Source organism: Grammomys surdaster, unplaced genomic scaffold (genome assembly GCF_004785775.1).
Source record: "Grammomys surdaster isolate TR1022 unplaced genomic scaffold, NIH_TR_1.0 138, whole genome shotgun sequence".
Taxonomy (NCBI): Eukaryota; Metazoa; Chordata; class Mammalia; order Rodentia; family Muridae; genus Grammomys; species Grammomys surdaster.
Genome location: NW_021604596.1, coordinates 360,662 through 375,487, shown reverse-complemented (window position 1 = coordinate 375,487; position 14,826 = coordinate 360,662). Strand labels below are relative to the sequence as shown.

The 14,826-nt window shown below is 37.0% G+C and overlaps 1 protein-coding gene across 2 annotated transcripts in view; it reads left to right on the top strand.

The window, feature by feature from the left end:
• Mbd3l1 (methyl-CpG binding domain protein 3 like 1) overlaps positions 1 to 1,864 on the top strand; it is a 5,145-nt gene extending 3,281 nt beyond the window's left edge. For both annotated transcript variants that reach the window (XM_028763378.1, XM_028763376.1), the window contains exon 2: positions 1,133 to 1,864. In XM_028763378.1, the coding sequence (XP_028619211.1) occupies positions 1,151 to 1,711 (561 nt within the window). In that variant the 5' untranslated portion in view covers positions 1,133 to 1,150 and the 3' untranslated portion in view covers positions 1,712 to 1,864. The remainder of the gene's footprint in view (positions 1 to 1,132) is intronic.
• Positions 1,865 to 14,826: the final 12,962 nt, after the last annotated feature.

The window sequence follows — 14,826 nt, the reverse complement described above, 5'->3', positions numbered from 1 at the left end:
CCCTTCCTTCCTTCCTTTCTTCCTTCCTTCTTTTCTTCCTTCCTTCCCTAAAGTATGGTAGTGGATGAACACATTTCTTTTCCTTCCTTCCTTCCTTCCTTCCTTCCTTCCTTCCTTCCTTCCTTCCTCCCTCCCTCCCTCCCTCCCTCCCTCCCTTCCTTCCTTCCTTCCTTTTCTGTTGCCGTGTGACTAGACTTTCTAAATTACTTATTTTTAACATGACCATTTGGGTTGATAAATACATCTTAGGTTTTATAGTGATTCTTCAAGAGTGATATTGTTGGTAGTTTTACTATTGATTTTTTTTAAAATAAATACTTATTCTTGGAAAGTTTCATACATGTATGAAATGTATTGATCATATCATTATTCTATTCTACCCCCTAGTTTAACCCAAATACTTTCATCACTTCTTCTTCTTAACTCTCTGTACTTTTTTAACCCACTGAAATTTATCAGTGCTTACAGTACGTGCATGAGTACAGGGCCATCGACTGGAGTAACCTACCAGGGGCCACATCCCTGAAGAAAACTCACTGTTCTTCCCTCAACAGCCATCAGCTGCCATGAGCACCTTCTACATCTGTGCTGTACTGTTGGCTGGCCTGATCTAGTACAGATTTTGTAATTAGAGCTACTGTGAGTTCAATTGCAATGGCCCTATCGTGTCCACGAAACAATATCTGTAACACTCTTTCCCAACCTCTGGCTCTTACAGTCTAATTTCGGTATCGACTTAAGTGTTAAAAGAGCTATAAAAATCAAGTGGTTCATAACAAATTCATAGTCAAATAACACAGAAGAATGAAAATATTAGCGACTTAGAGGAAAATTGGGGACTGTGTTATGACAGGAAATGTAAGGACTCAAGCAGTTGTCAGTAGATCCAGAAAAACTAAAAATACACTCCAGCAAAGGGAGTTTTGCCAAGTTGTGGGAGAGCTTTGATTGAGCTTTCTGTGCTCAACTTAGATCTGTTTGATGTTTCTGAATACAGGTCAAATGTATCACTAGAGGGAGAGGAGGAAGGTGGATATTATGAGCAGCATTATTAATTGATAGGTATAACATGAATAATAAAATAAAACAGCCTTTCATCACATTGATCCAACTTTTTGACTTATGCTTATAGGGCTAAGAACAGAGTCAGATGGGCAAGACTTCACAGAGGAAGCAATGTGACTATGAGAACCCATCAAAGCCTTGTTTAAGTACCTCAATCCCCTTGAGGATGTCTAGTTATACATTCAAGAGGCCAGTCACTAAAATCACATCCCATCTGGGCAATGAGGTAAGATACTATCAGTGGGAGGAGACCTTGGAGAAGCCAGAACAAGCCTGCTGGCAGAAGAGACTTCAAGGACTCCAGGCCTACAGCAGTACAGGAGAACTTTTAAATACTTCAGACCTTGCCAAGGCTTTGCAAGACCTTACACCTAAAGACACAGATGCCTCTACTTCGGCCACAAAAGCCAACAACATTGACCCCAGGCTCATGTCCACTCTTGAGTCATCTTCACATTTGACAAAGATGATTCCAGAAGCAGGCCCACAGATTGTTTGCAAAGAATTTCTGGTCACTGAAGAGGATATTATCAACCAGGAAAGGAAAGTGCAAATAGCAAGAGAAAGACTGGCAGTGGCATTGATTTCACACAAGCTAGCAAATGAAGTGGAGAAAATGAGGGATTCAAGGAAGACAAACTTATAAACATTATGGGGGTGAGGCTGGGGAGAAGACACTGCAGATGAAGTGGGGCATGGGCTTGTTTAACACCTCCATGCAGTGTCTTTTGTTTTGAGACCTTGAAATGTTAAACTTAACAATACTTTATTAAAAAGTCTTTGTGCAGTACAAAAATTACAAATGATAATTTACTACCTTTTTTCCTTTTACTCCGCCCACCTTTCTTTCTTTATGCTGAAGATTGAACCCAACTTCCTACTCATAGTGCTACATCACCCAGCCCAGTAGGTTTTATTTTATTACTTTTTAAATTATTTTAGGAGTTTGAGAGATGCCTCTGTGATTAACACGCCTCTGTTCATCAGAGGACCCAAGTTCAGTTCCCAGTGTCTACAAAGTGGTTTACAACTGTCTGTAATTTCAGTCACCTGGGGATCCAATGCCCCGTTCTAGTCTCCATAGACACCAGGTACACACACAGTACATAGATATACATAGAATCATGAACATAAGAAATGATTTTAAATTATGTATATGTGTCTGTCTGTCTCTTGCTAAGAGTACATGAGAGTAGGTGCATACAGTGGCCAGAAGAGGGCATTGTATTTCCTGGAGCTGTAGTGAGGCAGTTGTGAGCCATTCATTGGTGTTGGGAACCAAACTTGGACCTTCTGTAAGAGTAGTAAGTGCTTTAAGTATTGAACCATCTCTCCAGCCCCAATAATTTATTTTTAAGATGAGAAATTGAGTTTGATGTGAGAAAGATTTTGTTTTGCTCTTTATATTCCTATATTCATTTACTATTTTATTTTTTAAAATGCTTATATATATGAGCATTTTATCTGCATGTATGCCTACTAATAGTATGTGGAGTTTGGGCCTATGGAAGCCCAAAGAGGATATTGGATCTCCTGGAACTGGAGTTATAGAAAATTGTGAGCTGTCACATGGAACAAAACCCATGCCCTCTCAAAGAGTAACACATGCTCTTAACTTTCAAACCATCATTTAGTAGTTATTTAACATCCTCGTATTTCATTTACAATGTTTTAGAAGTTATTGTGGCTTCTGATATTCCTAGGAGGCATCTCTCACAGCAACTTCCCTGGTCTTTTTGCCTTTACATGCTTTTTGTCCCATCTTCAGCAATTATCACTTTAGGTGCAGGAATTGCACTGTATGTGTATCCATTGGGACTGGACTCCACAATTCTGTGTTTTGATTGGTTATAGTTTTTGTCAATGGTATCTGTCTTTGCAAATAAAAGTTTCCTTAATGTAGGTGAGGACTGCAGTTAATTTGTGTAAAGCTATATGAACACTGTTTTTATATGCATGCATAGTAAGATGATTTTTTAAACAAATTAACAGCTATCATGTGTTACTTTTCTTTTTTTAAATTGGATATTTTATTTACATTTCAGAAGTAATCCCCCTTCCCCCCCCCCCAGGAACCCCCTATTGCATCCCCCTCCTCTTGCTTTTATGAGGATATGCCCCCACCCACCCTCCCACTCTCACCTCCCCATCCACAATTTCCCCCATGTGTTACTCTTCTAATCACTAATAAAATACATGAAAAAAGCAACTTGAAGAAAGAAAGTTTATTTTGCTTCATAATTTAAGGGAACAGAAGGCTTAGCAGAAGGGAGAAGCCTCTGCTTACATTGTATCTGCAGTCAGGAAACTGCAAGACAGTGCTGGAGTGTCCCAGAGTCAATTCCCATTATATACAATGGTGTTTCTTCTTTGTTAGCATGCAGAGTGTCTTCCTATATTGAAGACACTAGCAACTAGGGGTAAAGGCTGTATAGAGGCACTGGTTCAAAATTTCCATATTCAATGAATTGTGTAGGTATTTTCTTCACCAGTGGGTCCTTGCTAACATTTTGTGGAGAGCAACTTTTTTTTAAATTGGATATTTTATTTATTTACATTTCAGAGGTCATCCCCTTTCCCCATCCCTCCACCAGAACCCCCCTAGCCTATCCCTCCTCCTCCTCCTTGCTTTTTTTCTTTATTAGTATTTTAAGTTAACATACAAAGAACTGGGTTTTATTACAGCATCCTCATACATGTGTCATTAGAGTTCTGATTTGTTTCCCTCTGCCCCTTCCCTTTCTTCCTCCAGCTAGTTTCCTCATCTGATTTCCTGTCACATGTATTTCATCACCCTCCCTCCTCATCCTTTTTTTATTAGTAACTTTTTAAAAAAATAAATGGTAATCAAAGACTTTATAAGTTTGGTAATGCTCAATAACAAGATGCCCATACAATCCGAAGTATAACCCAAAACCCAAACTAGATATACCAACTATCTTTGACTGGCGGAGACACGTGAACATCTGCCTCTATGTTCTTCTCTCTCTCTCTCTCTCTCTCTCTCTCTCTCTCTCTCTCTCTCTCACACACACACACACACACACACACAAACATCTACAAGTTCTTACTCTTGTGGAGAGCAACTTATAGTCTTGGCAACACCCTGTATCATTTGATGCTTTTTAAAAAAGTAATAGAATAAGCTATTTACAGCTGTTCTAGAAACGAAGTATTTTAACACTTCCTTTTCTGTCTACTGTATTTACAATTTGGTATCCATATGGAGTTGTCGTTAGTATATATTGTAAAAGTAATTTAGATATACATTTTCATTACTGATTCTTTTTCATTCCAATGAGTTTACTCTCAAAGAAAAACTGCTTAAATAGACTAAGGTGCAAAACTTATACCAAAGGAAGTTTACACTGCTGGTATTACTGTCAGTTTGATTATTTGATGTTGGTTATAATCACTTAAGATTTTTAAAATGTGGAGAGGTCAGCTTAAGAGTACAAAGGACTCTTCCTGATGACTCAGATTCAATCTCCAACATTCACATCTAGTGGCTCCTAACACAACAATCACTTCTGCAACACCTGACATGCTCTTTAGGCCTCTGCAGGCGCCTGCATAGAAGTGACATAAGACATAGATAAACAGACACATACACAAATATATACATTTTGTTTTACATTTTAAAAATGTGTAGATATCATCAACAGATTCTGTTAAATCTAAAGCAGGACATCTGTGAAACTAGTCTACACTATTTACTTATGTTCAGAGAGCAAGAAGATGAAAAACAAATTAAATCACTGGCCTTTCTCCATCATTTTATTCCCCAATATTTTATTGATTTCCCCATTCAAACCAGATATAATCTTTAGAAAACTGTGACAATACTCAGGGACTCAGACTTCCATAAAGCATTCAGGTCCCAAGTTCTGAATCTGATTGTGAACTCATTTCTGACCTACTCATTCATTTCTTCATTTACGTCTCATCTTGGATTATCCACAAGGGAAAGAGGGTAATAACCCAAGAGGATTTGTGTTGAAGCCCTTCAGAAGATAGGCTCAGAGAATATACAATTAAGAGGAACCTGCAATGGATAGGGCTTCATAGGGTAGAGGAGTTGGAGAAGCACATATTAGTGTGACAGTTGACACTGAAGTGAAGGGAAAGCATATAGTGAGTGACTAAGAGAGAACACACCAGACACAGCATATTGAAGGGATGTGTTCATTTTACATCATAACAACATCTACACTGATGTTATGGTTGGAATGAAGTTTGCTCCCTATAGTCTCACGTAGTTAATCAGTTGGTCTCTCTAGCTGTTGATACAGCTTGAGATGGTTGTGGAAATTTTAGGAAATGGAGCCTTGCTGGAAGAGGAGGTTCTTAGGCTGATGAGATTTGAGGCATTATAGCCTGCCCCCACTTCCTGTTCTGTTTCCTACCTGTGTAATATGACCAAGTTGGTTCCTGCTCTGGCCACCACCCTTTCCCTACCATAAAAAGACTATGTCCCCCTGGAACTATAAGTCAAACTAAACATTTGTTTAAGTAGCTATGGTAAGATATTTTGCTTTAGCAGCAAGAAAAGTAACTAATACAACCAGTTTCAGCCATTCTGCTGTCTCTGAAGAATGATACACTATGAGGCTACAGACCATAATGAACAGTCTCCTTTAGAGCTTAACAAAGGAGGGACTTTTCTCACTTCGTCCCCACGGTCATCCTCAGGGATCATGTCAAGAAAGTCACAGATGCTGAGTCTGACCAATGTTGTTTATTTATTCTTTGAATCCTATTAGGAAAGAGGCATCACTGGCAGGTAGAGTCACTGGAGCTTCCTCAGGTCCAGGTGAGACAAATAATAAGCAAGGCGACGACGTTGAACTTGGTAGTCTCCCTCTTTTTTTCTCCTGCAAACAGTTACCTGTGAGAGTCAGGAGAAGCCATAAGAATGAATTAGCCAGCCACCCAGGTAGGGGAGACATCAGGAATGAAAACATGGTCAAAGCCAAAGGCCGGATGTGTCTATCTATCTTCTTCCTTTTTCTGTTCATGTTTCTCCCTTAAAACCCCTTCTTCTATTTTTTATTTCAATTATTACTCTACCCATATATCTCTTATAGTTCTTTCTGAATTAGTTAATATTCATTAAACACTTACCTTTCAGTCACATATAGAATCGCCTGTCATCCATCAGTAATCTATTTTCTGCTTATGTTACCAGTTGTGTCTGAATTATCAATCATCTTGCAGTTATCTATGATTCTATCATTTTTACTATCTGCCATGTATTAATAGTAATGTATTGTCTATTATATCTACATCTGCTATCAAACATCTGCATGCCACTTAGCATCTGTCAAACATCTATACATTGTGTATCTATGTATTTTAACTATCTAGTACTTATCTATCTATATATTGTCTTTTTCCTCCAAATTTCGTTCTCATCTCCTTCTCTTCCTGATTCCTGCACTTCCTCCCTACTGTCATTCTCATAGATCAAATGAGAAATAACTGATATACAATAAAGTCCACACATTTGAAGATTTTTTCAGGAATAGTGGGATGTGTCTCTACTTGCAGAAATTAGGAAGTTGAGTTAGGAAGATTGTTAATTAATATCAGCCTGGACCATATAGTAAATTCTGATTCAAAAAGAAATAAATGATTTGAAATGTTTTTAGTACAACTCCCTGAACCACAACTCAGAAAAGAGAAACACCCATTCATCTTTACTAACTGTGTTCTGCTTTGTCATATTTCTTCCTTATCGGCTATTTGCAAACAATTTTGTTTCAAGAAACTTCTGAGATGATTTATGTGTCTACAGATCAATCATTCATTATTTTATAGCCAAATAGCATTCAATTATTGAGATATACATCATGGTGGAAACTGAGTTTGTTTTGTTTTTAGATTAGATTCTTTCATTTTTCTGTTTTTTTTTGTTTGTTTGTTTTTGGCTTGGCTTGGCTATGACAAAAAAGGTAGTTATGTACATTATTTATGCACTACCTTTTCTGATAGGTGTTCTCTTTTTTATTGTCTTGTAAACATTATTCATATGATATATTTTGATTACATTTTTCCTTCTCCAATTCATCTCAGATCTTTTCCACCTCCCTAACCACTCAACCCCATGTTCTTTGGCATTCTTTCTTTCAAAAGAAAGAAAGAAAAGAAATCCAAACAAAAACCCGGAAGACAAAAATTTTTTTAAAACACCCCTTAAAGATTCTAATGGCTTTCATTCTGTGTTGGCAAAATACTTCCGGCCATAGGGCCTGCTCTGAGGTGTGGTTGATATTTCTCTATTGGAGAAAATGATGTTTTCCTTTACCAGTGTGTATCAAATTTTAAAGAGTTTCTTGGGTATGGGGTTGAGACTTTGTATCTTTCTCCTCTTTACAGTGCTGATTTTTTTTTTTTTTGCTTAAAACTGCACAAGTCTTTTAGATAGGTTTGCACATTTCTCTTGCATAAATTATTAAGATTGGAATGATTGTGTCCTGTGGCAAGTAAATGTAACTCTTGATGAATAATCAATCTATATTACACTAGCTCTCAGTAAGAGTTCTTGTTACTTCATATCTTTACCTGAACTTACTAGTCTCAGCCTTCTATTATCATTTTATTCATTTTGCTATATCATTCCTTATAAATATTTCACTAGAGAATAATGTTAGAATTTTAAGATCCATTATAGAGCATGCTGAGTACAGTTAATATAATTTATATTTCAGAAATATCCAAGGTATGATTCACACAATACATAATTATGATAGTCATTACTTGATTTAGTCATTTCATAATGTATACATAACAACTTATACAAATATACATTATTTACCAAGTTAAAATATCTAGTTTTGAGGCTGGAGAGATGGCTCAGAGGTTAAGAGCACAGACTGCTCTTCCAGAGGTCCTGAGTTCAATTCCCAGCAACCACGTGTTGGCTCACAACCATCGGTAGTGGGATCCAATGCCCTCTTCTGATGTGTCTGAAGACAGCTACAGTGTATTCATATACATAAAATAAATAAATAATTTTAAAAAATCTAGTTTTTTATTTGATTGTTATCCCATCACTCAAGAGGCAGAATCTAGAACTCCTTAGATATCTAGTGAATTTGAGTATCAATAGCATTAAAATTAGAAAAGAGGAATTAAAGAAGCTAGCCATGGATAATCTAGAAGAAAATGCTTGCCAGGCAGTGGTGGCACATGCCTTTAATCCCAGCACTTGGGAGGCAGAGGCAGGGGGATTTCTGAGTTCAAGGCCAGCCTGGTCTGCAGAGTGAGTTCCAGGATAGTCAGGGCTACACAGAGAAACCCTGCTTTGAAAAACCAAAAAAAAAAAAAAAAAAAAAAAAGAAAGAAAAGGAAAGAAAATGCTCACAAATCATATCACCAGTAAATGACTTGTGTATGTATAGCAGACAGGTATGAACTACATAACTTTAGGACCTTATTTTATGAATGCTGTGTCAGTATACAATCATTACAGATAGTATTTAAACAAGCTTTCTTGGCTAAATCATCATTTTTTGAAAACATTGCCATTCATGTAGACCATCATAGACCAAAGAAGGGTTGTATGAGGCTTGCTTGTTTAAAAGTTTCAAACAACTCAGTGTTGAGAATACAGGACAACCCCCACCCTCTAGTCTCTTGCTCACCAGGAAACAGCACATCAGGCATGTGACGAGTACCAGTAGTACCGCCAAGCAGATGAGAATGATAGCCCAGAAAGGAAGACCTGAGGAGACAAATACAGGTATGAACTCTTCATTGCCATATCCTTGCAATTCTTCATGAGCCCTATGTAGCCTGATGACAGGTATGAATGTTGAGGAGACAGCTTAGTGTTTTAATATCATGACTCTATATTCCACTTCTTCTTGTATGGGCCTCAATCAAGACAAAATCCCAATGTCTATCCACTCTGCCACAACAGTCTTTGCCATAGTCTGACCCTCTTTCATCATGACCCTCTGAACATACCACTCTAACAAGGTTACAGAGAAGGTGCTCCCTGTGATACTCCAGGCATGTGCTATTCTGAACCTTACCAGAATTCTTGATCACATCATCATCTCTGTTTTGAGAATACCCTGGAAATAAATAAAATGGAGAGTGCATGTGAGTGTCATTCTTACTTATATATTTTGAGTTTTTCAAAACAAGGTTTCTCTGTGTAGCCCTGGCTATCCTGGAATTCTTTCTGTAAAACAGGCTGACCTTTGAAATCACAGATATGCCTGCAGCTGGCTACTGAGTGCTGAGGTTAAAGGCATGTGCCACCATGGTCAGTTTTCTTGACTTTTTGAAGCTGGTGTAAAATTCAAGGTCTTAAACATGGGGTGAGAGTTCTATATTATTGGAATACACCCTTAGCCATCTTTATTCTTTCATTTCTATTTTTAAATTTTTGTTCCTTTAAGATGGGGTCTCATATAGCCAAAGTTGGCTTAAAACTCACTATTTATATAAGGCTGGCCTTGAACTTATAGAAATCTACCTGCTTCTACCTCCACAGAACTTAGACTAAAGACATGCATCATCTGCCTTATTATTCTTTTAAATAAAGCTTTCCAGAAATATAGAGAAGTAGACAGAATAGTTTAATAATATACTGACTAAATTTATTTAATTTTATCCAAATAAAATAATATTTACAAATAATTGCCATTTACTATCCTTGATTCATTTAGCATTTTCATTCAAATTTTAAAATCATTTAGACATCACAAATTATACCTTGAAAAAAAGAAGAAATCTAGCTAAGAATCTCTGGCTGGGAACGTCATCCTGCCTACACTGACCAGGGTGCCTTACCATCCACAAAGACACTCTTCCTGTCCAGTGTGAAGTTCAGCAACTGGGTACCATTGTGTGTCATCCGAAGGAATTCCTCATAGATAGCAACTCTGTCTACTCGTCGAGCCAATGGTGAGAAGTTACATAGTGAATCTACCCCTGTGTGGTTGTTGTTGGAGACAGATCTAAGGGAATACAGAGGATGAAAAAAGGTTTGTTACTTTATTTTGATTACAGATTCCCTCTGCTGGTCTTTTTCTTAGGGAATTTTGTCTGAAAATGTCAACATTTGGTACCTGCACTTTCTGATACAGATATTAGTTATATCATGTTAGTACTGAATACTAAAACTGTGGCAAGGCTTAAGTGAGTCATCTGTATTGTATTCTTCCTACTAAGTCTCTGTGATCAGTGTATAATACAAAGAGATGGTAAAAGCCAGAGGTCATAGAGAAGGGCTCTGAAATAGTATACTCCAGACATAAGTGCTCATGAATGCACAGCTGCTCTGGTTGCCTACAAAGACCTTATACAAGATCAAGCCAGGCTAAGACCTTATTTCTGAAGGTACCAGACATCTTTTTTTCATAGAACATGGAGAAATCAAGCTGGAATTGACCATGAAGATTCTGCCTTAATAGCTATCTTTCATAGTACTGGGAGGTATTATGCAGGCTTCTGGAAGGGGGTGGATGGGGTAGAAGAAATCACTAGCAGTCTTACTCAGTTACGACTGCTGAGAGCTATATATACATGAGCAGTCTGGAAAGGGTTTTCCAAGGGTTCAGTAATGGGATAAATGGTATGGAGGTAATCAGTTGCTATGCAACTAGATTTAACACCTGCTTGCTCTACCTGTTATTGAAAAACTGGCCAAGAACCCACAGTTGTGGAGCTCATATCACCCAAGAGTGAATCCCACTACAATTCTTTTTTCAAATCGACATAGTTAAAAATCTGCCATATACATTTAGGTACCTTTCTTCTCCTAGATTACTGGAGTTCTCAGACCTCATCAGAAATGTTTCTTTGAGAAGTAGCTTGGCAGTTAACACAGAAATTCACAACTGCTCAAAGTACAGTAAGTCTCTGTAAAGGGCTTAGCTACAAACTGGATATCTATATCTTATGTGTTTTCTTCAAAGCTTAGAAACCATCATGAAAGAGGGAACCAAAAGTTCTCCCACCACAGCAAGTCCCGAATACACCAACACACTTGAAAAATCAGGAAACGGACATAAAATCCTAACTCATGGAGATAATAGAGTCCTTTAAGGAGGATATAAATAACTCACTGAAGGAAATACAGGAAAACACAGGTAAACAAGTAGAAGTTGTTAAAGATGAAACAAATCACTTAAAGACATACAGGAAAGCACAACCAAACAGGTGAAGGAACTGAATAAAGAGGTCCAAGACCTAAAAGTGGAAGTAAAAGCAATAAAGAAAACACAAATGGAGGCAAGTCTAGAAATGGAAAACCTAGGAAAGAGGTCAAGAATTATAGATGCAAGCATCACCAACTTAATACAAGAGACAGAAGAGAGAATCTCAGGTGTAGAAGATACCATAGAAGAGATTGACACAATTGTTAAAGAAAATTCAAAACATAAAAACTCCTAACCCAAAACATCCAGGAAATCCAGGACACAATGAAAAGACCAAATCTAAGAATAATTGAAATAGAGGGGAATGAAGATTCCCAGCTCAAAGGGCCTGAAAATGTCTTCCACAAAATCATAGAAGAAAACTCCCCCAACCTAAAGAAAGAAGGACATAAATGTACAAGAAGCATATAGAAAGTCCAGAAAAGAAAATTCTCTCGCCATATAATTATCAAAATACTACAAAAGACTATACTCACTAAAACTGAAAAATCTAGATGAAATGGAAGGTATTCTAGACAGATACCACATACCAAAGTTAAATCAAGAGCAGGTAAACTATCTAAACAGGACCTTATCCCCTAAGGAAATGGAAGTCATTAGAAACCACTGCACTAAAAATAGTCCAGGGCCAGTTGGCTTTAGTGCAGCATTCTACTAGACCTTCAAAGAAGGTCTAATATCAATATCCCTCAAATCATCTATAAAATAGAAACAGAAGGAATAATACCTAATTCAGTCTATGATCCACAATTATGCTGATAGCTAAACCACACAAGACACAACAAAAAAGGACAACTTCAGACCAATTTCGCTTATGAATTTTGATGCAAAAATACTCAATAAAATTCTTGCAAACTGAATCCAAGGACACAAAACCATCATTCACCACAATCAAGTAGGCTTCATCCCAGGGATGTAAGGTTGGCTAAATATACCAAAATCTATTAACATAATTCACTATATAAACAAACTCAAAGGAAAAAAATTACATGATCATCTCCTTAGATGCAGAAAAATATTTGACAAATTACAATACCCCTTCATGTTAAAAATATTGGAGAGATTAGGAATTCAAGGCCCATACTTTACATAATAATAGCAATTTACTGCAAACAATAGCAAATATTAAAATAAATAGATATTTGAAGCAATCTCACTGAAATCAGAGACAAGACAAGGATGCCTGCTCTCCCCATATCTATTTGATATAGTACTCGATGTTTTAGCTAGAACAATAAGACAGAAAAAAGAGACAAGGGGATACAAATTGGCAGAGAAGAAGTAAAGGTATCACTATTTGTAGATGATATAATAGTATACATAAGTGACTCCAAAAATTCTACCAGAGAACTTCTACAACTGATAAACAACTTCAGCAAGGTGTCTGGATATAAAATTAACTCAAATCAATCAATTGCCTTCCTTTATACAAATGATAAACAGGCTGAGAAAGAAAGTAGGGAAACAACTCCTTTCACAATAGCCAAAAGTAATGTAAAATATCTTGGGGTAACTGTAGCCAAACAAGTAAAAGATCTGTATGACAATAACTTGAAGACTCTCAAGGAAGAGACTGTAGAAGACCTCCGAAAATGAAGAGATCTCCTGTGCTCATGGATTGGCACAGTTAACCTAGTAAAAATGGCCATTCTAGCAAGGGCAATTTACAGATTCAATGCAATCCCCACTAAAATCCCAATACAGTTTGTCAAAGATATGGAAAGAACAATTCTCAAATTCATCTGGAAAGGCAAAACAAACAAACAAACAAACAAAAAACAAAAAATCCCAACAACAACTGAATAGTGAAAACAATTCTTAACAATAAAAGAACTGCTGGGAGAATCACCATCCCTTACCTCAAGCTATACTACAGAGCAATAGTGATAAAAACTGCATGGTATTGGTAGAGAGACAGGCACATTGATCAGTGGAATAGAATTGAAGACCGAGAAATGCACCCACATAGCTATGGTCATTTGATCTTTGACAAAGGAGCTAATACCATCCAGTGTAAAAAAAAAAGCATCTCCAATAAATGATGCTGGTCTAACTGGTAGTCTGTATATAGAAAAATAAAAATAGATCCATATTTGTCACCTTGCACAAAGCTCAAGTCCAAGTGGATCAAGGACCTCAACCTAGAACCAGATACATTCAATTTAATAGAAAAGAAAGTGGGAAACAGCCTTGAACTCATTGGCACAGAGGGGAAATTCCCTAAACAGAACTCAAATAGCTTACACTCTAACATCAAGAATTGATAAATGAAACCTCATGAAACTGGAAAGCTTCTGTAAGGCAAAGGACATAGTCAATAGGACAAATCAACATCCTACAGATTGGGAAAAAAATTCATTAACCTCACATCCAATAGAGGGCTTCACTAAACCCACATCCAAAATATATAAAAAACTCAAAATATATAAAAAACTCAAAAATCTTCACTAACCTCACATCCAAAATATATAAAAAAACTCAAGAAGCTTACCACCCAAACAACAAAATCCCAATTAAAAATGGTATATAGAACTAAACAGAGAACTCACAACAGAGAAATTGTAAGTGGCTGAGATGCACTTAAAGAAATGTTCAAAGTCCTTAGTGATCAGGGAAATGCAAATCAAAATGACCCTGAGATTCCACCTTACACTAACCAGAATGGTTAAGATCAAAACCTTAGGTTATAGCACATGTTGGCAAGGATGTGGAGAAAGAGCAACACTCCTACAACTGGTACAATCACTCTGGAAATCAATCTGGAGATTCCTCTGAAAATTGGAAATAGATCTACCTGAAGATACAGCTATATCACTCTTGTGCATATACCTAAAAGATGCCCCACCATGCCACAGGAGTACATGTTCCACTATGTTCATATTGGCCTTGTTTGTGATCATCAGAAGCTGGAAACAACCCAGATGTCCCACAACAGAAGAATGGATTCAGAAAATGTGGTTCATTAACCAATGGAATACTACTCAGCTATTAAGAATGAGGACATCCTCACTATTTGCAGATGATCAGATAGTATACTTCAGTGACCCCAAAACTTCCACCAGAGAACTCCTAAACCTGATAAACAACTTCAGCAAAGTGGCTGGTTATAAAATCAATTCAAACAAATCAGTAGTCTTCCTCTACATGAAAGATAAACAGACTGAAAAAGAAATTAGGGAAATGACACCCTTCACAATAGTCATAAATAATATAAAATACCTTGGTGTGAATCTAACCAAGCAAGTGAAAGACCTGTATGACAAGAACTTCATGTCTCTGAAGAAAGAAATTGAAGATCTGAGAAGATGGAAAGATCTCCCATGCTCATGGATTGGCAGCATTGATATAATAAAAAACGGCCATCTTGCCAAAAGCAATCTACAGATTCAATGCAATCCCCATTAAAATCCCAACTCAATTCTTCACAGAGTTAGAAAAGAAAATTCTCAAGTTCCTTTCAAAAACCCAGGATAGGCAAAACTATTCTCAACAATAAAAGAACTTCTGGAAGAATCACCGTCTTTGACCTCAAGGTGTACTACAGAGCAATAGTGATAAAAACTGCATGATATTGGTACAGAGATGG